The following is a 26646-nucleotide window of genomic DNA, read 5'->3' as shown; positions in this document are numbered from 1 at the left end:
TAGCCTCTGAAAAGGGAGATTTTAGAAGTCCCTTCAGTATCAGCTTATTTTTCCTTTCTAATAAAGTCCTATTAGAAAAGTTCTCACAAATAGTACAAGGTGTTTCAACAGATAAATGGGAAGCTCCCAAACAATAAACACATAAAGAGTGTGCATCAGAAGTAGGCAGTTTGTGTCCACAATCAGAATACCGCTTAAACCACGGACTACCTTTTTTATCTGCCATATTAACTAAAATTACCAACAATGGTACAAGAGAGTACCCAAAGGTATGAAAGAGAAAGGGAAAAGGATTACCAACGATGGTAAAAAGAAAATTACCTTGCGGTAAAAAAGGGTAGTAAAGGACAGGAAAAAAAAAACCTGAGGAAATTATGAACACTAGATGCAATAGGGCAAGAGACAATAAAATATCAACTTTTCTGACAGAAAAATAATTTGTAAAGCAATTAAACAATTGACTGTACTTGACTTAAGAGAAGTAGCTTGACATGACCGGATGGCAACACGGCAAACGAAATCTGAGGTAACAGGGAGAGGGGATTGTGGGTAAGAGTTTAGCTCGAAAGTTTGAAGCTGACGCGAGCTTGGAAAATGGCCGGCTCGGTTCCAAGCTCAGAACAGATACCCATGTGTAAAGAATGAACGAGGATTAACAATATCAGATCAGTTATTACAGAACCAATACACTGCTATCTGTAGATGTGCCACTAAATAATACTAACTTCTTTCACTGCACTAAAACTCAAAGCCTGTATCTAAATACCACTCATCACAGTTCTAAGAATTTGAGCTGCAGACAAGAGTTCTTTTTTTCACATTAATATTTTTTAAACCATTTCTGTTAGCCAATGGAAAAGAAATGATGCGCTCCCTTTTCCCTTTCTAGACACGAGTGGGTAAAAATGTACTGCACTGAGCATCAACAACAAATTAACTCTTGATAACTGCTCTGGCTAGTCTAAAAGTTGAAGTAACTGTAAAATCTAACATTAATCCAATAAAAGGTCATCTCTTAACTTGTGTTTTCTAGTGTTCTATGTCTGTGAACCACCACCACCTTTAACTTTTTTCTCCTGATGCAAACTGGCAATATAATGCAAGCTATGATGATGGCGGCATGCGCAAATGTAGCCCATTCCTGGAAGACAGATGTGAAGAACTCATTCAGAACAGAACACGTACTCAAATTCCATCCTTCACTGAAAAGAACATCTGCAAATCTCAGTCCTGAAATCCACAGACACAGACAAACAAAAGCCCTGGGAATAACTTGGGTGACCAGAGTTAGATTAGTGGCTTGGTTGCCCACCGGAGACAGCATGGCGGCATGATGAGGCTTCAGCTGCTTCTCTCTCTTTTGGTGGAGGCATTTGTTTGAGTCACATTCCCTGTGGCAGAATTCCCATGGTAGTCCAGGGATATCCTGGAAATGCCTGTCTTCATTGGGGGGTGCAGGATACTCAACCCCTGAATGCTAATCAGCATACAGAAGGGAAGAGCTAGGGCTTATGAAAACACCTTGTTCCTCCTTGTGGATTATGGCACAGATCCTAGTACACTCGGCTATTGCCCACAGACAATAAATGGGTCCTACCACTCTCAGCCATGGAGAATGAAAAGGTCAATAAGCATCTGGAAGGAATAACTCAATAGTCACAGAAGGACAGCAGTAAAAATACAAAAATCTCAATCCTAACTGGAACATCTGCGAATCTCAGCCCTGACTAACTGGGATATGCATAAAAACTCTACCTTCACACAGACAGATGCATATCACACCTCTCTCGGAGTAAGAAATGTAAAGTTTCAGCTTAGCCCAGAAACATGCAAACATTGACTATGACTTACAGAGTTAGATGCAACTGTCAGGCATAACTAACTAGAACATATGTCACTATAAGCCTTAATTTGCTAAGCCATATACAGACATTAGCCCTGTCTGGACCACACAAAAACATAAGCCCTCACAGGCTTGATCACATGTGAAGTCTGACCATATTAGCATGCAGACCTCCAGTAATTTAGGGAAAAAATGCAAACACATTTGGTTTACGGGAACATGTGAAATATTAGTGCCAGAAGATCTTTACATTTAAATCTCATTCCATACCACATATACTAAGAAACAGCCAGTGTGCTAACCCCAGTTTCATAGTTCACAAAACAACTTACCATCACCAAGACAGCATCTTTGAAGTACTCGGATATCCTTGCAACAATCTTCAATGCATGTGCATTGGGGCTTACAGGGAAAAAAAGACCAGACAGAAAACCAAATTTTAGCTTTTATATTCTCTCATTAGTTAAGACTTCTATGTTAACAAGTGTCCTACAATGCTTCCACAGGACCTCAAAAAAGTCATGCTAGGAGTAAATCTGAGAACTAAACCTAAAAGACAATACAAAGAATGGAACATAGCAAGACTATCCATAATGCATGGAATACATAAAAACAAAAAAACAATTAGAGGCAAAGAAGAAGAAAAAGATACTCTGTTAATCCTTTCTGTGCACCTCATTATTTTCTGACTACGGTGCGATTCTCCCACCTCTTGTTATTCTCATAGCTGACAGATGAGGCCCAAATTAGCATCCTCCCTTTTACTTACAAGTCTAGCACATAAACTATTTTATAAGCAACACTCAACTCACTTCTTCTCTTCCATCTCTATACATTTTACGGTATCACCTCCAAACATATATATGTATGTATGACTATACATCTTCATATGCGTGTATGTGTGTACACAAATGTGTTTTAACAAAACAGTACTGCTACCAATACCATTACAGAGCATTTCAAGGTTCTATTTAAACTTGTTGCACAACTTCACAAAGCTTTACTGGATTAACACAGTTTAGATATACAGCTTTTAACCATGTAAAACTGTGATCTTTGGCTTCAGAAATACCCAGTGCAACTTTTGCACTACTGAATAAAAAGAAAAGAATACAAATGAGAGGACAATGGAGTCATTGTCAGAGGGAATGGCACCTTTTGAAGTTTCCACAGTCCTTTTACAGAAGGTATAGAAGATGACTGACTCACACAAATCCCATTACATGTCATTTATTTTTTCTGGCTTTTGCTTTAATTACTGCATCTCGACTGCATTTCGCCTAAAAAACAGCTCTGCATATTGTTTTTACTGTACCTGTGTAGATTTTAAACTGTTAGCACTTTAAAAAGTTATTTTTGTTTCATTTAACTGTTAGGCTAACACACTCAAGTGCGCTAGCCGTTTTATAGCATTTACTGTTTGCTACTGTATCTTTTCTTCTGTCTCTGTAAAAAAAAAAAGAAAAAAAAAATATCCTTGTTTTCCCGCTTTTCTGAACTAGAATAGTCCAGTCTTCAGATTTTGCTGATCTCTGGGCATTGTCTTAGCTCCTGTGCTATCCATATCCTTATTTGGATAAGAGGAAGCTTATTTGTTCACCAGTGGGAGTGGGGAGAACTGAGCAACCTATTTGTCCCTAGAGGAGTGGTTCCAGCCCAGCAACTTGTAGTTTATTGGCCATTTTGGGTCAATTCCTGGCTCTTTTCAACCCCCTGCTATAAAGCCCGTTTTTGCGCGCTTTTGCACGAATTAGCGCGAAGGTGCTCATAGAGCAGCATTGGGCAGCGCTGGTTAATCAAGTTTAAACTATTTCTGTCTCCGTAAAGTCTGTTCTTCAATTTTTCCCTTAGAACTGCTCTACTTGCAATCTAAACAGCCTATACTCTATCTGAAAAGCTCAGCACTTGCTCCTAAAGCATTTTTTATACAGGTAAAGCACTCTTAAACAAAAGAAAGTACTTCATTCACCTAAATTCCCTTGAGTACCCATTTCCCTACAGGTCCTTTCTGACCCAGTTACACAGCAATCTTTTTCACTATTTCTAGCAAGTCGAAGGGTCAGTTGCTGGCGTCCTCTCCTGTTCAGCTGGTGAATATGGGAATCTTGAGGCAATGTTACAATTGCCTCATGTACACAGACAACCCTCTCTTTCCCAACAAATACAAATATATGCGAGAGATGCAACTATATAGCCAAACTGGAGGCTGAGCTCTCTCAATTCAGTACTGGCAAGACCAGTCAGGAGGAGAAGGTAACCACGCACACCACAAACCCAGTCTCACATAGAACTATCACAACTGCAAACTAAACACATAAACACACAAAAACATACTCGAGGCTGATTAAAAATCTACCAAAACAACAGAGGCCTCCAAAGCAGACACCCAAGCAACTGCCACCTCAAGACATAGCACATGCAACACATATTTCACAAAGTCAGTGTGCTAAACAGTCACAGCCCTTAAGGCCAAAAAACATACCAGACACACTTGTAATAGGTGACTCCATAGTCAGACACACTGACGTCCCGCTCACCAGACTGAACAAGGAAAAGGTCACAGTAAGCTGCCCGTCAGGAGCTAGAATCCGCCACATAACACAAGCACTCAGGTCACTCCACAGCAAGTACAAATATGACTCAGTCATTGTACATGCCGGTGTGAACGACCTGAGACGTACCTCCCTGGACTACATGAAAAGAGACATACAGGAGCTCTCTGATTATGTAGCCCAGGCCGGTATAACCCTGACCCTGAGCAGCATCTTACCCTCACCAAGAATGATGCCACAGTACAAAGACAAAATGATCAGTTTTAACAATTGGCTTAATTACTGGTGTCATTCTAAGGGGATCCAATGTCTGTCTGCTTGGGATGACATGCCTGACAGGCCACGCTGCTTCGCAAGGGATGGCTTGCACCTGTCACCCCTGGGCTTCCAGATATTGGCCAAGGCTCTTGCCACCCCCATAGTGCCTTTTTTAGGCAAGGCTCAAATGACAAACCTACCTCCCTAGAAAACACAAGTGGAAAAAAACTAAGAGAAATGCTGCTCAATGCCAGAAGTCTAAACCTCAAGATGCACGCCCTCGAAGCCCTCCTCAGTATGGAGAACATCGATGTCTGTGCAGTGACTGAAACCTGGTTCAAGGCTCCTGAGAGCACCCCAGCACTATCAGGTTTTACCTCATATCATGCTTTCCGGCCCCAAAACTTGGACAGAACCACAAAAGGAGGGGGAGTATCCATATTCATCAAAGATACCCACACCTCCAGGTTAGTGGCAATGCACGAAACATTGGAGACCATCCAGGTGCAACTAACCATAGGCAAAACTGCCTTACAGTTTGTAGCATGCTACAGACCACCCTCTCAAACTCAGGAACCCCACACAGCCTTCCTGAAGACACTGGAGAGTATGAATGTCTCTCAAAATACCATCATATTGGGAGACTTCAACTACCAAAACAGACTGGGAACATTACTCAAGCCCCAACACCCTAGCCCAAAGGTTCCTAGAATTCATAAACTCAAATGCGATGGAACAACTAGTCACCATTCCCACAAGAGGAGACAATATACTAGACCTGATCATCACAAACATGGGGACAAAATTCTCCACACCGGAAGTATATCCCTCTTTGGTAAGATCAGACCATAAATTAATCTCACTGGAAATCCACATCCCACCCACACCCTCTGCACAAAAGACCACAGTGAAGAACTTCTCAAAAGCCAACTTCACACTTCTTAAGACTGAAGTGGTATCCTTCAAGGCCCCTGGGCCAGTGGAAACCACAACCCACACTACTGAATCCTTTACAAATGCCTTCTACGGGCACCTTCAAGAATGCATGGATCATGCAATCCCAAATAAAACCAAGACCCATTTCCCCAAAGGCAGGCGCCCAGTCTGGTGGACCCCAGCCATAAACAAACTTTACAACAGGAGGAGGAAGCTACTACATGACAGAGCAAAATCCCTAAAAGGGAAGGCATCTCTGATCAGTACTAGCAAAACTACGATCACTCATAAAATCATCCAAGGCCAACTTTGAGAGAAAAATCGTAAAAGACACAAAAGACAATCACAAGGCCTTCTTTAGCTATGTTAGAAACCTGGGTGGAAACTCCCAGATATGCTCAGAGTTAGTCCAAAATGACACAAAATACACTGAACCCACTGACATTGCCAACATTCTGGCAGACAGGTTCAGTGCAAATTTCTCCTCCCCCCCAAAAGGAGAAACAACTATCCCAGCAGAGTGTAGCCTCCCTAACATCTCAGATGCCCAGGTGAGAGCCGCCCTCTCTAAAGCTAAAAACACAGCATCAATGGGACCGGACGGTGTCCCGGGCTGTGTGCTACATGAACTCCAAGAGGAACTAAACCCACACATAAGGCTGCTGTTTAATCTTAGCCTTACTACAGGATACGTACCCAAAGAGTGGCGAACAGCAACAGTGGTCCCACTTCACAAAGGCGGTGCTTCTACGGACCCTGGAAATTACCGTCCCATAAGCTTGATGAGCCTGGTCTGCAAAGCTATGGAGAGGATCATTATGGAACTCATAAACAAAGACATTGGGGACCTACAGACATTGGATCCTACCCAATTTGGCTTTGTCAAGGGCAGATCCTGCCTTTTGAACTTGGTTGACTTTTTTGAAACAGTCACTAAGGCCATTGATGAGGGTAAGGCAGTTCACACAGCCTACCTTGACCTTGCAAAAGCCTTTGACACAATACCCCACTCGGGCATCACAGACAAACTCACCAGCTTAAATGTAAACCCATATGTCACAAGATGGGTTGCAAACTGGCTCAAGGACAGAACCCACAGGGTCAGAGTTGCTGGAGCTATGTCAGACTCTAAGCCAGTCACAAGCGGTGTCCCACAGGGCTCAGTCCTGGGACCCCTCTTGTTCTGCATTTATTTTTCCGAGGTACAGGCAAACATAGGAGGATTGTGGCTGACAAAGTTGCAGATGACTGCAAACTGGGCCATAATTGATACTCCAGCGGACACAAACATCCTTCAGAGAGGCCTCATAGAAACGGATAATTGTTGCCAGAGCCATGGCCTTAAACTGAACACCAAAAAATGTATAGTCATACCCTTTGGGAAAAACAAGGTACCCACAAATTACCACATAGGTGGTAATCCATTAAGTACGGAAGAGGTAATCAGGGACCTAGGGACCCAGGTTGACAGTAACCTCTCATTTGACACTCACATTGCCAAAGTGGTTAGGAAGACCTTCTATATTGCCCACCTTATCATGAAGGGTTTCACATCTAGATCAAGAGAGGTCATTCTGCCCCTGTACTCTTCTCTTATCAGGCCAATGATTGAGTACAATGCCCCATTTGGGATGTATCTTACCAGACACCTGCAGCAGTTGGAAAGATCCCAAAAGTTCCTCACCAAGAGGATAAAGGGTCTTAAACATATGTCATATGCTGCCTGACTGAAAAAACTCCAGCTCTATTCAGTTGCATACCGCCTACTCAGAGGTGATCTGTGCCTGACGTACAAGGCCATGTCCAATCCGGAATTAATGGACATGCTCCACCTCAGAAAATCCAAATCCATCAGAGCCACGAGAGCAAGAGACTTAAACCTCAACACAGAAATAAATAGGACGTGCTGGAGGGACAGATTCATAACCCAGTGGCTCCCTACACTCTGGAACACAATCCATATCCATGTTAGGCAGAGCCCCTCACTAACTCTGTTCAAGAGAAATCTTGACGAGTGGATGGGAGATCGTAGGTTTACCCCGGGGGTCATCTCTGTGTCACTACTAGACAGAGACACAGTAAACTAAACCCTAAATGGGCGTAGCATTCTCATCCTAAGGGGTGGTTAAAGCCACACACACTCTGGCTAGGCTTATAAATGCCCTATGGCAGATAGCCTAGTACGAACCTATGAACCTATGGCATGGAAATTCAGTTACTTCCTTATGTCTGGCATGAGTCTTACAAAGCATTATGGGAAAGCAAAGGGTTGAGGAAGAACAAGATCATGTTGATACATCAAGCCCTATTGGTAGTCATGTTGTAGAAAACAGGCTAAAATTATACATAAAGCACTTAGAATGATTTTGATGTCTTAAAATAGGTCAGGAAACAAAGACAGTGAAAAAAAATAGATTTTTTCCTTTAGCTCTATGGTAGAGTTTTCCTTTAATTTACCAGACAATGTCCTCTTCCTCACCTACAGTGATGAGCTCTGTACAGTGACTGAAAGTGTTTGATCATGATACAAGCAGCAGAAGTGACACCGATTGGTAGGACAGATGGACTCATTCTCCAGGACAGAGTGAGAATCTCTGCAGTCAGGGAGAATACTGGCATGTAGATGCTCTTCTGTGTCACTGGTTTAAGATAAGTCATTTCAGATATTCTGGGCATGGATAGTACTCGCCTTCCAGGAAAGGTACCCCAGGCACAGCCCACAGGAAGGAGGCACCAGGCAGACCCAAAACCCAGACCAAATGTTATGTCTCGGCTCAGCTACAGATGTCTGAGAATCCCTTAGCATAAGCTGAAGATTACTGGAGAGGAGAATTAAGAATGTTCTACCTTACCTTGCTCAACTTGCTATCATTGTGACCCTTTCCAGAACAAGTGGTTTATAAAAAGGTATGGATGAATGTTCCGCTACATCTGATGAAACTAAGGCTTTTTTACTCCACTAATCTTCAACAACTTTCCAAACTGAAGCACATATTTAGTTAATCTCACAAAAAAAATTGAAAGTGCAGCAAATAAAGTCAATACATTGGCTTATATCTCCAGTGTACTGTAATACTGGCATCTGCAGATATTGCTTTCCTTCTAGCTTTCCATTTTTCCTTAGCTGATACAATTCTCATAAAAGTGCCTCATATTTAACAGAATTTAGAATATTAATTGATTTTAATAAGATACTTCATCCCTAAATACTGTGCCCTATATACTTGCTTATTTTAGTCAACCTCTTCAGTTTTGTCAGGAACTTAGAAGGCTGCATGCTCTGTGCAGCTTTAAATCATATGCCTATGGATTCTAATGTTGTGCCATCACTCACGTGACTGTTCCGGCACTGCAACTACAGCATAGTATTTCTTTGCTGTCAGGGGTTGGGGCTGCACTACAGAAATGCCTCCTTCAAATGGAATGTTGAACCTGGGTTCAGAGATGCATAGACGCATAAAAGATCCCATCACACTTGTTCAGAAAAGTGTAGGGGAAATTCTCCTAGTATGCTAGCCAAACTTCCTCTCATTATAAATACATCTCTGCCTCATGAAATAAAATAAAGTAGACTGATTCATGTATATACCAAGTTACCATCCAGTGAAGAGTACACACACTTACCACTGAAGACTGCACATAACAGGCTATGAGTAATCAGCACACACACCCAATTAACAGTGATCAGCACACATTGCAGGTTACCAGTGACTACCAGTGACCACCAGTGCACTTACCCTATTATCAGTGATTAGCATACAAGCCAGATTACCAGGGTCAGTGCACAAACAATATTACCAGTGATCAGCATGCTTACCTAGTTAAAGAAATTATTTTTTGTTAGGAAACAGAAATGCAGCGTAGGCTGCAGTCATACCTACTGTCCCTCAGACTGCTGTTAGCCTGGTAATATCCAACTATCATCTGTTGTTTGTGTAAGGACCACATTTCAATCTGTAAAAATAAATACATATAAATAAATGAATGCAACAGGTTAACTGAGCAATTATCAACAGTTTACAATTTGTAAAGCATGAAATTTAATTCCAGTGATTTCTGAAGCATAATACAGGATCTCTTGTGCACAACTTTAGATGTGCCGATTTTTAACTTATGGTAAAAAATTTACACGTTTGGGCTTTATGAAATGTATCAATTTGGCCCACCCCAGCCCAATTCAATTTGCTGATGCAATTCAAACATTACAGAGCCAGAAATATAAACACATATTTGTTTGTGTTACAATTTGCTTTTACATTTGGATTAATCTATACGTAAAGCATTACTATCACAGATGAAATGCAAAGAAATAGAAGTTATGTACTCACCATAACGTTCCATCTGAGCAGGTAACTTCATTTGTCAGCAACCTGTGTGTTACGGATCCGATACGGATCCCAGCCGGCAGCATGCCAAGCTAAAGAGCCGAGCTCCAAGCTCCACCCCCTTACCTATAGTACCCTGCAACCTCCTGCCAATCCTCAGATCACGTTTGTCACCTGCAAAAACAACAAAACAAACTAACAACCTGCGAAAAACCTGACTCAGAGGCAAACAAAACTCGAGCATCCAAACCTCGAGTTCAGCTAAATAACTATTCAGGTTAGGGGGAAGGAGGGGGGACGGTTTCTGACAAACAAAGTCACCTACTCAGATGGAATGTTATAGTGAGTACATAACTTCTATATCTGAAGTAGTTAACTTCATTTGATCAGCAACCTGTGTGACAGAGTCCCCAGCTACCAGAAATCTTGGGAGGTCCTCAAGGAAGAATATTCTGGAGCACTGCAGAGCCAAAAGCAGCCCTTCCTCTAGACACCAAATCTAGCTTATAATGAGAAATAAAGGCATGAGAGGACGCCCAGGTAGCCGCCGAACAAATGTCATCCAGGGAAACTCTAGACCAGAATGCAGCAGACGTTACCACAGAACGAGTAGAATGAGCATGCATGCCCATTGGTTCTGGCAAGCCAGATTCACTATAAGCTAAGCGAATACAACTCGAAATCCATCTGGAGAGAGTTACTTTAGAAATCGGTTTCCCTAGAAAGGGTTTTGCAAAGGAGAAGAAAAGTTGGTCAGATTTACAAAAGACAGCTGTCCTGTGTAAATAAAAACATAACTGTCTGTGAACATCCAATAAATGAAGTTTATACTCCCCCCTTGTTCTGGTAACTGGGGAAAAAACTGGCAAATTAATGGAAGCCACTTTGGGAAGTAAAGAAGGGTTAGTCCTGAGAGATACCCTGTCCTTGTGAAATGCAAGGTATGCATGTTTGATAGAAAGAGCCTGAGGCTCCGACACTCTCCTGGCTGAGGTAATGGCTACCAAAAAAGCCGTCTTCCATGACAAGAACTTCAGATCAACAGAAGCTGCAGGTTCAAACGGAGGAGATACTAACGCCTGAAGAACTAAGGTCAGGTCCCACGGTGGGGATGAATTTCTGATAGGAGGTCTCAACAGAAAGGTACCTTTTAGAAAGGCCTTACAAATTCTGGTAGCAGCAAGAGAACCAAAGTTGTCCCCAATATGAAAATGGGAAATAGCAGCCAGCTGAACATTTACAGTAGATGAACTGGCCCCCTGCTGAAAAATATGAGACAAGAATTCTAGAACTGCTGGAATAGGAGCAGTAAAAGGATCCAAGTTCTTATGTGAAGCCCAAATGGAAAAACTTTTCCATTTACTATTGTAAATCTTCCTGGTAGAGGGCTTATATGCTGCCACCAGAATTGACTTGACTAGGGAAGAGATACCGGGAGTCCTGGCAATTAAGGGAACTGGATCAGCCAAGCTGTGAGCTTGAACTTGTCCAGATTCAGAGGGGTCATTCCCAAGGGGTGAGAGATCAGATCCGGAATGGGATTCAAGATCCAGTGAGAAGCTATGAGATGAGACCGTAGGCAGGGGAACCAGACTTGACGAGGCCAGAACGGGGCTAGGAGGATAATCTTGCTCCCCAACTGACGAGCTTTCTGCAAAAATGTTGTCATCAGCTGAAGTGGTGGATACGCATAAAGAAGACTGGGCGACCAAGCATGGACTAGAGCGTCTCTGGGGGCTTCCCCTAAGGGAGGAATTAGAGCGAAAAACTCGCTACACTTCACATTGGAAGGCGATGCTTGGAGATTGCAGCAAGGCTGACCCCACTTAAGGAAGATCTGTTCCGCTACGGAAGAGTTCAGAGACCACTTGTAAGGGGAGAGAATAGTTCTGCTCAATTTGTCCGCCAGAATGTTGGACCGACCCGGAATGTGCGTCGCTAACAGGAAGCGATTGGTGATCACCCATTCCTAAAATCTCATGGCCTCTCGGCAAAGAGGATAGGACCTGGTTCCCCCCTGTTTGTTGATATACCAGACCACTGACATATTGTCTGACTGGATCGCAATAGTCCCCGGAGGAAGGAAGGAAGGCATGAAGGGCCTGCAACGCTAAAAGGACCGCCCTCATCTCCAGTACATTTATATGCAGAACGGTCTCTGTACGAGTCCACGTGCCTAGGACAGTCCTGCCTGTACAATGACCCCCCCCCCACCCTAGGTGGGAGGCATCCATTGTCACTGTGGCCTGGGGTAGGAGCATAAGAAACGGTCGCCCTTCTCGAAGGTCTCGGGACTGGAGCCACCACGAGAGAGTTCCTGCAAACCCTGCTGAGGGGGATTGGTAAGTTTAGTGGATGGTGTAGAATGGACCACTGGATTTGCAAAGTTCACTGTAAAACCCTCATGTGTAGGCGAGCGTAAGGGATCAAATTGATCGCTGCTGCCATGGACCCCAAAGCTCTCAGGACCAACTCTGCTGGGGGAGCAGGAGACTGAAGAAGAGCTAGTACATGTAAATTCATGCTGTGAAGTCTGTCTGGTGTTAGGAAAGCCTTGACCTGAAGGGAATCTATCCTGGCCCCTATAAAGTCTATAACCTGAACAAGTTGAAGGAATGACTTCTTGACATTTATAGTGATCCCCAACTGGGGTGATAAACGGAGGAAGAAATCCCTGGCTAGAGAGAGCAGATGCCTGGTGGGGGCGGTGAGGAGCCAGTCGTCTAGGTACGGGAAGACTTGTATGCCCTGGAGCCTCAGGTGGGCTGCTACAACTGCCATGACCTTGGTGAACACCCTGGGGGCTGTGGTTGAGACCAAAGGGTAGGACCCTGAACTGGTAATGACTGGCCCCTAGCCGAAAGCGGAGAAACCTCCTGGATAGTCTGTCCATGAGTATATGGTAGTACGCATCCTTGAGGTCTATGGAGCACATCCAGTCCTGCTCCTGCAAGAGGGGCAGGATGGTTTGGAGCGTGACCATCCAGAATTTCTCCTTGGCAATGAAGAGGTTCATTGCTGACAGGTCGAGAATCGGCCTCAAGTCCCCCATCTTTTTTGGCACCAAAAAGAACCTGGAGTAGATGCCTGATCCGGACTGGTCTGGGGGCACATGCTGGACGGCTCTTTTTTCTAACAGCTTTTCTATTTCCAAAGCCGCGGCCTCCCTTTGAGTGGGTGGAACATCTGGGAGGCGCCTTGAGTAAGGGGGCTTGTTTACGAAGGAGATTGAATAGCCTCTGGATATTATTTGAAGCACCCAGCGATCTGTCGTGATGGACTCCCATTGAACCAGGTGCCTCGAGAAACATCCTCCGACTGCCTCCAGAGGGGAGCTGTCAGGCAACACCTCAGGGCTGCTGTGGGGGGTCGGTCGGAAAAAGGTTCCCATGACCCGAAGTTCTTTGGACCCCCTCTGCCTCTGGGCTGGCATCCACCTTGTCCCCCTCTGCCTCTGGGGGAGGAGGAGTCCTGAGCGTTCCGGGCCTGCTGAGATTTCCGGAACCACATCATCTTCTGCCCTTGCTGGTTCCTAGAGAAGGACCTTTGAGGGGCAGAGAAGTGGATTCCGATGGCTGACAGCATTTTCCCATCTTTCTCGCTCTGGACCAGCATCTTGTGGACGGTCTTCCCGAACAGGGTAGAACCAAAGGGTACGTTCGCGAATGATGCCTTGAAAGGTTCCAAGAAATTGCAAAGTCGAAGCCAGGCATGACGCCTTAAGGCAATACCGGACCCGCTAGCTCTAGCTGCTCCTTCCGTGGTGTGGGAGAGTAGTCGCATAGATGTATTTGACACTGATTTGAAAGTGGCCAAACAACGCTGAGAAAGTACGTTTTATCCTCGACCGACATGGACTCTGGGGGAGACTCAGCGTACTCTTTAACCAGGTCCTGCTGCAGTCTAATAACATGGGCCAAGTAATTCAGCACCCTAATAGAAAAGGTAGCTGAAGCAAACATCCGCTTTCCAATACGGTCCATTGCCTGTGATTCCTTAACGGGGGGATGGACTGAGGAAATATCCTGAGCTAGTTCCTTTTTGGTGGCCGCCGCCACCACCATGGCATCTATCGGGGAACCCTTGCTCCATGAAGCTTTGTCTGAAGGGGGGCTCAAAATCTTGTTGAGCCTTCTGGGAATAGGCTCTACAGTGTCCGGTTCCTTCCACGCCCTGGTGGTAATTAGGTCAACCAGAGGGTTGGCCGGGGGGGGGGGACAACCAAGAGGTAGATGGGCCTGTGTCTAACACATCCAGGAATACCAACTCATCTGAGGAAGGCTTTTTGGCAGACAACCCCCCTTCCCTGTGGTGGAGCATTTCCATAAGGTCTCCGATGGAGACGTCGTCGGGGGGTGACTTGGGGGAATGTTCCCCTTCCGCCAAATCGGTATCCTCAGTAAGGGACTCAGGGGTGTCCAAGTGCCTCCTTTTGCACAGGTGTTTGTGAGGAATCTCCTCGGGGGGACTGTCCGAGGGGGGCTCACCAACGGATTTGTGTTCCTCCAGGGGAACTGGCTGGGGCGCCAATGACACAGGCTGTCCCTGGGACTGGATGATGGGAGGACAAACCGAGCTGCAAGGGAGTGGGGGCGGATCCTGAGGGACAGAGCAAGGGGTCTCGATGCTCTACAGAGAACCTTCTCCACCACATCGAATGCCGCAGGGGAACTGGCCTCTCTAAGACAGGTGGCCGGCACCCTTGGATCAGACAAAGGGATCGGAGTCGGAGCCGAAGTGCTTGGATCGGAGTGGATGATGTGCTCTGACCGCAAAGGAGCTGAAGACACACTTGCCCTCTCGGATCCGATGCCCGGCTCTCTGCTCCGAGAGCTCGGATCCTATAGGCTCGAGGGCATGGCCGGTGTCGAGGTAGCAATAACCATCGGCGCTGACTCCCTGACTCCAAGGCTCCTCGGATCCGAAGACTCTGAAACTCAGTAGTGGATCGGAGAAGGAGCTCTCGGGGCAAACAGTGGAGATGAACTCCCTCCTGGAGGGGGGAGGCAGCAACACTCCCATCTGCAGCTGAGTCTGTAAAAAGCGATGCATCATCCGGTCCATAGCTGCCTCTGAGAGGCTTCTAGTAGATCTGGAAGAGGCCGCTGAAGCCGGTCAGGAGGGCCGACGCGACGATCTCGAAGATGGACGGGCCTCCTCCTACAGCGAAAAGCATGGAGAACGGAGCCGTGGGGAGGAAGGCTTGGAAGTCCTCGATGGGGAAGGGAGAACCTTGGCGGGAGGGGCTGAGGGGTCCAATTCGGCCGGCGCTTGTGGCTTTTCTCTCTGTCCCTTTCTCTCTCTTTCTCTCTCTTTCCTGTCTGTTTTCGCCTCTCGATCTCCTTGGGACGAGGTGGGAGGGTGAGTCCCCAGCCAGGGGAGGAGGGTCAGATGGTTGGGCAACCACAGCCGTGGTTGTTGCTACCGAGGGAGAGGAGGAAGAAGAAGCCAATTTGGTGGGTAGAAGGCCAGCCAGAATCAGCTTATTCTTCCTGTTTCTCAAAGCCCGGGGTTTAAAGGCTGCACAAATTTGGCAGCCTGTGGAAAGATGGGCCACTCCCAAGCAAAGAACACAGTGAGTGTGACCATCCACTGGCGACAGCTTATGGCCACACTCATTGCACTTAGAAAAAGTAAGTTTTTGGCCATCAGCCATACCACACGCTCACTTGAAGAGAAAGGGGCCTACTGGTGATAGAGCTACGAAGAATAAGGGGGATATAGAGGAAGTAATAAGAAAAGGAATATCTATCCCAAGAGAAAAATACTATATACACACACAAATAACTAAGAACCCAAAGTTTTAGCTATAAAACTGTAAAATATTTAACTCGCCTGGAGCTCGAGGAATCCCGTGCTTGGCAAAGCTGAGGCAAACGAGATCTGGGGATTGGAAGGAAGTTGCAGGGTAGTATGGGTAAGGGGGTGGAGCTTGGAGCTTTAGCTTGGTATGCTGCCAGCTCGGATCTGTATCGGATCCGTAACCCACAGGTTGCTGATCAAATGAAGTGAACTACTTCAGATCTGAAAGTTAAAGATGGATTAACAGAAAGAGGTACAAAAAGAGAAGGGTCTAAACTTGGTAACAGTAAGAGGGGGCCAGAAAATGAGAGAACTCAACTAAAGGCAGGGCTAATGAACAGTGATTGTCAAAGAAGGGATATGGGGCTACAGAAGACAATGCAAAATGATGCTGTGAACATGCAGGCCTTGAAGGAACAATGAGCTTAAGGATGACACTGCATGCCATGGGCAAGACAAGCTGTGTTTCGACAGCAGAGGTTTGGAGGAAATGTAAACAGTGAAAAACTGGCATTATTACTGGAAGGGGTGATGGGGAGAGCCTTGAAGACAGGCACGATATACAGACCAGAACCATCCAGACTTTCGAGAAAAAATTACAGTAAAAGGCTTACAACCATGCCCAGAAGGGCACAGCAAACAAGTGTTAAATAAGGGACCTCCAAACTGCCAGCATAAAATTGGAAGACTCTCACTTTTAGGTAGTTAAGGACAGGAAAATGACACAGACAGGGCTTGCAAAGACGGAAAGGACTCCAACATTATACATGTGCTGGAGGTGTAATGTCCTTGGCCTAATCTTTCTTGAGAAAAAGGATTAATGAAGAACTAAGGAAGCTAGACAGTAACTGATAGCACCACAGTCTGTGTTTTGTTGATTATAAGAAAAAGGGTGGGGTCAAGGCAGTAAGAACTGACAGCTAAAATTTCAGAAAGGTGGGCATCAGTTTTTTGATGAGAAATGTACACAATATATGAGGACAGAAGGGTAATCAATGATTGAAGAACTGTGACAAGAAAGAAGTAGATAGTATAATAGAAGGAAAATGTGAAGATTCAAGCAGGATACTGAAATTAAGAACTTAAGGCCGAAACAAAAGCTGTAACTGGCATGTCTGCTCCTTCATAAAGACTTTGAGCCCTGGAGTAAGAATATTTAAGTAGCAGAGTGTGGAGATGTAGGGGGGGGGGCTGTACCCTGGAAATACTTAATGTTACAATTCTAGTCAAACACTGCATTATCTGTCTTATCAGGGTTTATATCACATCATCGAATTATGAATATATCGAATGACAAAACATCAAACAGGTTTCATCGAAGAATGAAAACAGTGAAACGATGTCAATGGCAGTGTCCAACAGTGACATGCAACATTAAGGATGTAGGCAGGGGGGCAAGCCCCCCTGCACCCCACACTCCCCTGCTACTTAAATATAACAACTCAGAGACTGCGCTACGGAGTAGGAAACAGAAATCTTCCGTTTCCGCACTGCAGTGCACTGAACTGCGCTCTCCGAAGTGGTATGTTTAACTGGCAGGGGGTGTGGGGGGTGCAGGGAGTCTTGACCCCCTGCATGAAGCAATTTGTTTGTCATCCACACTCCACGTTCGTTTTTTTTTTCCCCTATTTCGATGTTGTCATGTTCGATGAAGTCAGTTCGATGTTTTCTCATTAGATATATTCATCATTCGATGTTGTGATATAAAGCCGTCTTATCATACTAATACTACCTTTTCGTTTTGGTTTTCCTTTTTCAGTGTTCTCAATCTGATGCACTATTTGAGATCCCATTTAAAAGTACTGGTATTAGCAAAAATGTATGTCACACCCGACAAATTAAGTCTACTGTATGTACCAATGTAAAAGCCTAAAAGGCTACAGCTTTATTTTATGGAAAAAATGAAAAACATTGAAAATATTTCTAATAAACATCTCATCTAAGAAAAAAAAAAAAGATTCCAAAGGATTGAGAATAGGAAGAAAGAAACATTTAAAGCCTTATGATTACACCTAGGTACTTAAAAGAAATAATTAAAATTCTAATTCTCTGAAAAGAAAATGGGTGCATAAATTGTTTACATGACCATTATCTCCCATATATAAGATTTTGTAAGATGGATACCTTTATACTATTTGCAGCTACTTGGACGGTTGGACAAACTCATCCAAGTTTATGCCTCTTAGCACATCTGCACCATTTATTCATTTTCTAAATCGCTTGTCTTATCAATTTCAGGGTCATGGGGGAAGGGAAGAGAATCCCAACACAGAGAGAGCACAAAGACAGCAAATGTAAACCTACAAGCATATTTGGAGGATTGCCAATTCAACTAATGTATGACTTTGGAATGTGGGAGAAAACCACAGTACCTAGCAAAACCTGGACATAGTGAAGCCATGCAGACCCCACAAAGGCAGCACTCTAGTTGAGAATCGAACCGAAGACTAATAAATGTGACAAAGCAACTCTAAATGATGTGCCGCTGTACTGACTTTTCCAAGATAAAACCTTGCTCCCCCATCAGCAGACAAGCTCCCATCTCTCTCTTCCTAAAACAAGCTGCTACATCTATAGCATATCCAGTTCCCATCCTAATTAACTGCTCCATTGCAGAATCAACTGTTCCAAATCTTTGGAAAAAATTCTATACCATACCCATACACAAAAGTGGCAATTCCTCAGAACTCTCTAACTTTCCGCCAATTGCAATACTGTCTCCTCTCTCCAAAATTCTAGAACACTGTTTACACAAACAAATCATGGCCCACCTCTTAGAAGGTAACCTGATCACACCTACCCAGCATGGCTTTCGCCCACACCACAGCAGCTCCACTGCTCTCATCTCCTTTACCAACACCATTTCTCTAGCTAGAGATAACAATAAACTTGTATCCTGCCTATTCTTAGATCTATCCAAAGCCTTGGACACTGTTTCCCACACTAACTTCCTCTCAAAACTCTCTCAACTTAACCTCTCCACCACAACTACAATGCAACAGAAAAGTATTTGCCCCCTTCCTGACTTATTTTTGCATGTTTGTCACACACAAATGTTTCAGATCATCAAACAAATATACATTTTAGACAAAGATAACCCAAGTAAACACAAAATGCAGTTTTTAAGTGATGTTATTTATTAAGGGGAAAAAACTATCTGAACCTACATGGCCCTATGTGAAAAAGTAATTGCCCCCTAAACCTAATAACTGGTTGTGCCACCCTTAGCAGCAACAACTGCAATCAAGTGTTTGCGATAACTGGCAATGAGTCTTTCACATTGCTGTTGAGGAATTTTGGCCCACTCTTCTTTGCACAATTGTTTTAATTCAGCCATATTGGAGGGTTTCCAAGCATGAACTGCCTTTTTAAGGTCATGCCACAGCATCTCAATTGGATTCAAGTCCGGACTTTGACTAGGCCACTCCAAATCCTTCATTTTGTTTTTTTAAGCCATTCAGAGGTGGAATTACTGGTGTGTTTTGGATCATTGTCCTGCTGCAGAACCCAAGTGCGCTTCAGCTTGAGGTCATGAACTGATGGCCGGACATTCTCCTTCAGGATTTTCTGGTAGAGAGCAGAATTCATGGTTCCATCAATCACAGCAAGTCATCCAGGTCCACAAGCAGCAAAGCAGCCCCAGACCATCACACTACCACCACCATGTTTGACTGTTGGCATGATGTTCTTTTTCTGAAATGCTGCGTTACTTTTATGCCAGATGTAACGGGACACGCACCTCCCAAAAAGTTCAACTTTTGTTTCATCAGTCCACAGAATATTTTCCCAAAACTCTTGGGAATCAAGATGTTTTTTGGCAAAAGTGAGATGAGCCTTTATGTTCTTTTTGGTCAGCAGTGGTTTTCGCCTTGTAACTCTGCCATGCATGCCATTTTTGCCCAGTCTCTTTCTTATGGTCGAGTCATGAACACTGACCTTAACAGAAGCAAATGAGGCCTGCAGTTCTCTATATGTTGTTCTGTGACCTCTTGGATGAGTCGTCGCTGCGCTCTTGGGGTAATTTTTGTAGGCCAGCCACTCCTGGGAAGGTTCACCACTGTTACAAGTTTTCCATTTGTGGATAATGGCTCTCACCATGGTTCGCTGGAGTCCCAAAGATTTAGAAATGGCTTTGTAACCTTTTCCAGACTGATAGATGTCAATTACTTTGCTTCTAATCTGTTACAGAATTTCTTTAGATTGTGGCATGATGTCTTCCTTTTTGGGATCTTATGGCCTACTTCACTTCGTGTGACTGGTTCTATTTAAGTGATCTCTTGATTCAACTGGTCTGGTAGTATCAGGCCTGGGTGTGGCTAGTGAAATTAAACCCAGTTTTCTCAAAAATGTGACTAACCACAGTTACTTCATGATTTAACAAGGGGGTCAATTACTTTTTCACATAGGAACATGTAGGTTTGGACAGTTTTGTTTTCCTTAATAAATACAATCATCACTTAAAAACTGCATTTTGTGTTTACTTGGGTTATCTTTGTCTAATATTTAAATTTGTTTGATGATCTGAAACATTTAAGTGTGACAAACATGCAAAGAAAAAAGAAATCAGGAAGGTGGCAAATACTTTTTCATTGCACTGTATATCCTGGTTTAGCAGCTGCCTCTCAGACCAGCACCAATCTGTCAAATGGCTATCTGCTCTCTCCCCATCAAAACAGGTGTCCCACAAGGTTCCATTCTTGGACCCCTCCTCTAACATCTTTACCAATTAACTTCACAAATACTGTCCCCAGTCATCCCTCATACAGTACGCCAATGACTCTACCATTATATCTACAGCTGATAACCCAACTGACCTTCTAATCCTCACACAAACATCATTCAATATCACAGAAATCTGGCTAACAAGATATCAGCTCATACTCAATCTCAAAAAAACAAAGCAAAACAAAACAAAACTCTTACTCTCCCAAAAATCACTCTACCCTCTTAAATCTTCTTTAGCCAGCTCTTCTCTCAACAACACCATGACAGCTCCAGAAAACCAAACAAAGCTCCTTGGAGTAATCAGACAACCAGCTGAAATTCAACCTTCACATTCATCACTGCATTAACAAAACACATTAGAAGCTTGGCCTCCTTTACAGAAACAAAACAATTCCTCATCCCAGAATCTAGAATAACACTAGCCAATGCCTGCCTCCTCACAAATCTTTACTAACTTCCAGTTTACCCTACTCTCCAAACTTGAATCCACCTATAACAAAGTGGCCAGATCTGCTGCCAATTTGCCAGCCAAAACTCGCCACTGTCTGGCCCTCAAGTCACTTAACTAGCTCGAGTTACCTAATCACCTCAAACTTACCCAACTCCTCATAATCCACTCCATTATCAATAAATCCTCCTACTATCCAAGTATTTCCTCTCTAGTCTCACTATATACCCCCATCCTACCTCTTAGGAGCTCTGATCAATGCCTGTTGCAAATTCACAAACTGAACAAATCTGTAGGACAGAATTTATACAGCTACTCTCCTGCCATCCTATGGCACAAGCTTCCCTTGACTTTAAGAAGCATACCCTAGACCTACAAATTTAAGAACTCACTCAAACAGTATCTAATCCACCTCAAGATAAGCCTTTGTAATCTCCCCCCTGAACCTAGCCCTAAGCAGCTTTAGTAATAACGGTCCTATGGTTTCTCTCTCTTTGTTTGTGTGTGTGTGTGTGTGTGTGTGTGTGTGTGTGTGTGTGTGTGTGTGTGTGTGTGTGTCTGTGTGTGTCTGTGTGTGTGTGTGTGTGTGTGTGTGTGTGTGTGTGTGTGTGTGTGTGTGTGTGTGTGTGTGTGTGTGTGTGTGTGTGAAACTATTCTACTATTCTTATGTTCTTTTTTTAATGAAATCCAAACAAGTGGCCTGGAAAGATGGAAAACAGCAGTCCACAGCTTTGATGCCAATATTTTATTAATAAATACACCAACACTAAACGCCTCACAAACAACACTGAGTGCACAGATTTCATCAGATGCGGACAAAAAACATTAACTCAACTTTTATACCCCTCTCATTATTCAATTAAAACAGTAAAATTAGTAATATAATCAGTTAAAATAAAACACATGTTAAAATGATGTTAAAAAGCCATTTAAAAACTTTTAGAAAAAACATACTGACAAAATACATCCTTTTTTTTGGAGTTTCTTTTTTGTCATTATACAAATTTAACTTTGTTGCATTACTGTATCAAGACGTGATTTACCTACATTTGTATACATTTCCTAGTAATGTAATAGTTTATGTATTTGGGGCTTTTCTCCTCGGGTTTCCACTGAAAATGGGCCACGGACTCAGTTGGACCAACCTGGTTAACAAATGTCAAACAAATAAATAAAATAAATTCTGTTCTGTTTGTAGCTCAACAGGTGTGTGTGTGTGTGTATGCTCGCACGTGTGTATAATGCATCATGTGCTTATATTTTCTTAACAGACACGTACAAACTGGCAACATACAGACTCCTGCACTGAAGTTACCCAACTGCAGAAAAATTTTGGTAGAATGGCAAATAAATTATAGTGGAAAATGCCATAAAGAGGTTACTGTAGATTTGTATTTTGTGTTTCTTAACTAGAAGAATTCCAGGTGAGGCTAGCCTGCTTACAGTGGAATCCAAGGAAGAAAAGCTGAAGTAAAATAAATATAAACACACTTCACTGGCTCTGAACATTAAAGCACTTCATGGAGATTAATACTACTGTAGTTAGTCTGCTAGCAGCTAAATTACTAACATTCACTTGTTGAGCACATATATATTTTACATAAATCAGCACAAACGTCAAAACTTACAAGCATTTGAAAATGAGGGCTATAGTAAGCCTTGTAAACATGGGAGCCATGTTAATAAAGTGACTAAGCTGTAATAGGTTTCTCAGGGAGTGCTGCAATAACCTACTGCACAATGCCTAAAAGGTGTAACAAGACATTAATTAGACAACTGGGTTTGGAAAGAACAGGAGAAGCAAGTACTAGTTAAGCAGGAAGGAAAATGGGGGGCACCGTATGATGTACTAGTACAACATGATAGATTTGGGGAATAAATCAGATGGCAGTCTGGACAAGTTAGGCATTTACACAATGGGTAAAGTATGGAAGACAAGGACAGTATAGGAGCCTGGCCTCTGGGCAGTCAGGGGACCGTACTGCTTCTTTGAAACAGCGGAGGGAATTTAAATATGTAAATATATGGGAGCCCTTCATTTGTTCGAACTTTCAAACATTTGCTCATATGGTGTCAGCCATATGAGTTTCAAACATTTGAAAGGCCGACAAATGATAGCGGAGATCCCACTACAGTGTGGGACTGGGAGATTCCCCTTTCCTGCACTGTAGTACGATCTCGGAGTGAGAATATTTAAGTAGCAGGGGGTGTGGGGGGTGCAGGGTGGCTTGCCCCTCTGCATAAGACAGTTTTACTGTGTTTGCAGGTAGGTAAATGGTGCTATTTCAGGATGTTGGTCTTTCGGAATGTCGATCATATGGTGTCAGCCATATGAAAGTTGGCATTCTGAGTGGTCGACATTCTGAAGTAGACCCATACAGATATATATATATATATATATATATGTATACACTCAACTGCATGCATACACATACTTCAGCCATACTGCAGCATTTTTTGTAAAATATTTTATTTAATCAAAGTAACATTTACCTTGGCTAAGACCAAAAAAAAAAAAAAAAAAAAAACAATATTTCAATTCTCAGATGATGGAACTGGTTTAATTATAGAGAAATTAATCGGATGCATTTCTCACACTATCAAAATTGGCATGCTTAAAAATTAGCTAAAATGTCTTGTCTTCATTGTACTACTCAAGCTGCACCTGTATGTAAGCAAGAAAAAGTACAGTTGTGTACCTACCATAAATGTAGATGTTCGAGTGTATTCACTGCTGCAGTCATTACACTTGGGTTATCCTGCTGGCAGGCGACCCGCAGTGGGCCCGAGTTCCAAAGTCTTGGTCCGGCGTCGGTTGCTGTCGCCTCTTCCCTAACGTCAGTGCACCAGGGGTATAAAAGTTGCAACTGACGCCATTTTCTTCAGTTTTTCTTGCCCCAGATGTCAGGTGCCCCCAGATAGGAAGGCTGAAAAGATAAAAATATGCCAAAAAAACATGCATATATTACTATAAACATTTCCTTCATCTACAAGCGAATACACCACATAGGTAGTATAGAGTTGAGAAGTACAGAAAAGTCCCAGCAAAGAAAAGGGCGATGGTGGGTGGGTAACCTGAACTGCAACAGTGAATACACTCGAACATCTACATTTATGGTAGGTACACAACTGTACTATGTTCATCATGTTTCACTGTTGCAGTCATTACACTTGGGTAGAATCCCAAAGCTGAGGTTGGGTGGCTGGGTCTAGATTGGATTTGGCGAGGCTAACAAGCCCTGCAGAACTGCAGTGGCAAAGCCTGCTCTGGATTTGGAGTAGAGAGGTAAGTGGTAGTGCTTGGTGAAAGTGTGCACTGAGCTCCAGGTTGCAGCTTCTAAAATGTCTTTGGTAGGTACTCCTCTGAGGAAAGCTGCTGAAGTGGCTGCTGCTCTGGTAGAATGAGGTCTAATGCCCTTAGGCACTGATTTGCCATGTTGTGCATAAGAGAAACGGATGCAGTGTCCTATCCATTTGGAGATTGTCTGCTTTGTAATAGGCTTTCCTTGTGATCCTGAAGCATATGCTACAAACAGTTGCTCAGTTTTTCTGAAAGCTTTTGTTTTGTCCAAGTAGAATCGTAGCTGCCTGTGTATATCCAAAGCGTGCAGAAGTCTCTCCCCTTTATTCTGGGGATTTGGGTAGAAAGTAGGTAAATGAATGGTTTGGTTTAAGGCCACATTGGAGACCACTTTTGTGGTGAATGTTGGGTTTGTCCTAAGAGAAATCCTGTCCTGATGAAAAATGAGGAAAGGTTCCACAACCATCAATTCATGTAACTCTGAGACTCTCCTTGCTGAAGTTATTGCTAGGAGCAGAGCAGTTTTCCATGACAAGAATTTTAGATCAGCTGTGCTGGCTGGTTCAAATGGAGGTAGTGTTAGTTTTTCTAAAACAAAATTGAGGTCCCACGTAAGTACTGGTGCTCTCCTAGGGGGTCTTATATTCTTTGCCCCTCTGAGGTACTGTCGTAGTAGAGGATGTGAAAAAATAGGAGAATCCGTATTGTAATGAGCTGAAATGGCAGAGGCATAGATTTTAATGGATGAAAAAGATAGGCCTTTGTCCAACATCTCAGTTAGGTATTGCAAAATCTGAGGTATATTAGGGACAAGTGGTTCGAGCCCTTGTGCCTGGTTCCAAGCACAGAATCTCTTCCATTTTTCTGCATAAGATTTCCTAGTGCTGGGCCTCCTGGCTTCCAAAATAACATCCATAACAGCTTTAGAGAGAGGTGCAGTCTGAGTGGCTGCATTATCTGCCATGCTGCCAGGTTTAAGGTTCTGAGTTGACTGTGCAGAGTCTGATTGTTTTGTTGTGTCAGAAGATGAGTGATTTGAGGTAGAGGCCAAGGTGGGCCTTGGCACAAACTCTTTAAGAGTGGGTACCAGTGCTAGCGTGGCCAGTCTGGTGCAATCAGGATAATTTTTGGCCTCTCGTCTGACTTTTAGAATCACCTTGGTGAGTAGAGGCATTGGAGGGAAGGCATAGTCTGTCAGGCCTTTCCAGCTGAATGATAGAGCATCCACTTTCCATGCTTGAGAGTGATAAATCCTTGTGCCAAATTTCTGTATTTGGCAATTGTGAGGGGAGGCAAAAAGATCCATGTCTGGACATCCCCGTTTCCTTGTTATCATGTTGAACACCTGTGGATTTAGCTTCCATTCGTGAGGATCCATGAGATTTCTGCTTAGATCGTCTGCCAGTGTATTTTTTGTTCCTGGCAGGAATTGTGCTTGCAGATGTACCTGGTAGGTCAGTGCTGTGTTCCACAAAGCCATGGCTTGTCTGCATAGGGGGTAAGAATGTGTGCCCCCTTGCTCATTTATGTACCACATAACTGTGGTATTGTCTGTCTTTATTAATAGTTGTCCTGGATGTATTAGGTCCTTGAAGGCTGTCAGGGCATTCTGTACAGCTAGCATCTCTTTTTGATTGATGTGAAGATGCATTTGTTCCTTGGGCCATGTACCCTGAATACATTTTCCTGCCATATGTGCTCCCCAGGCATAATCCAATGCATCCGTTGTTATTGTCTGCCTGGCTGTAGGTAAGGTGAAAGGCTGTCCCTTGTTGTGGTGACAGGCCTGGGACCACCATCGAAAATCCTGTTGTTGGCAGGGAATCAAGGTTATAACGGTCTCTAGGCTGCGACAATGCTGAGTCCAAACACTTTTTAGATACCATTGTAGTTTCCTCATATGCAGTTTTGCATATGGAATTAGTAGAATGCAGGATGCCATGAAACCCAAGGCCTGCAGAATTTTTCTTGCAGGGAGCTGGGTCTTTGTTGCCATCATTTGAAAGTAATGAGTCAGTTGCCTTTGTTTGTCTGGCGTGAGATAAGCCATCTGGGCAGTTATATTTAAGCTTGCACCCAGGAATATTATCTCTTGAGAGGGCACTAGTTTTGATTTCTTTTCGTTTACTGTGTACCCTAGGCAAATTAGCAATCTTTTTACAAATGCCAGGTGCTTTAGAAGAATGTCCTTGCTCTCTGCTTGAATAAGGCAGTCGTCCAAGTAGGGATATATCTGAATTCCTTTTTGTCTGCAAAATGCAATTACTAGTGCCAGGCATTTTGTGAAGACCCTGGGCGCAGTAGATAAGCCAAAGGGCAGTGCAGAGAATTGGTAATGCATTGAGCCTGCTATAAATCTGAGGTATCTTCTGCACGATTGTCTGATTGGGACATGCAGGTATGCCTCCTTGAAATCCAAAGTAACTAGCCAAGCCTCCTTGCCCAGCATGGGCAGA

At 43.6% G+C, this 26646-nt stretch overlaps 1 protein-coding gene across 4 annotated transcripts in view; it reads right to left on the bottom strand.

The window, feature by feature from the left end:
• Positions 1-26646, bottom strand: part of EMC9 (ER membrane protein complex subunit 9) — a 233946-nt gene that overhangs the window by 132265 nt on the left and 75035 nt on the right. For 3 of the 4 annotated variants that reach the window (XM_044058750.1, XM_044058749.1, XM_044058748.1), the window contains exons 3-4: positions 9467-9543; positions 2176-2245 (exon numbers count right to left, since the gene is read on the bottom strand). In XM_044058750.1, the coding sequence (XP_043914685.1) occupies positions 2176-2245; positions 9467-9543 (147 nt within the window). The remainder of the gene's footprint in view (positions 1-2175; positions 2246-9466; positions 9544-26646) is intronic. The other variant, XM_044058751.1, reaches the window with a different exon arrangement.

Source organism: Protopterus annectens, chromosome 16.part0 (genome assembly GCF_019279795.1).
Source record: "Protopterus annectens isolate FY-2018-M chromosome 16.part0, PAN1.0, whole genome shotgun sequence".
NCBI classification, from domain to species: domain Eukaryota; kingdom Metazoa; phylum Chordata; order Ceratodontiformes; family Protopteridae; genus Protopterus; species Protopterus annectens.
The sequence above is the reverse complement of the archived record's forward strand: the minus strand, read 5'-3'. Positions and strand labels throughout refer to the sequence as shown.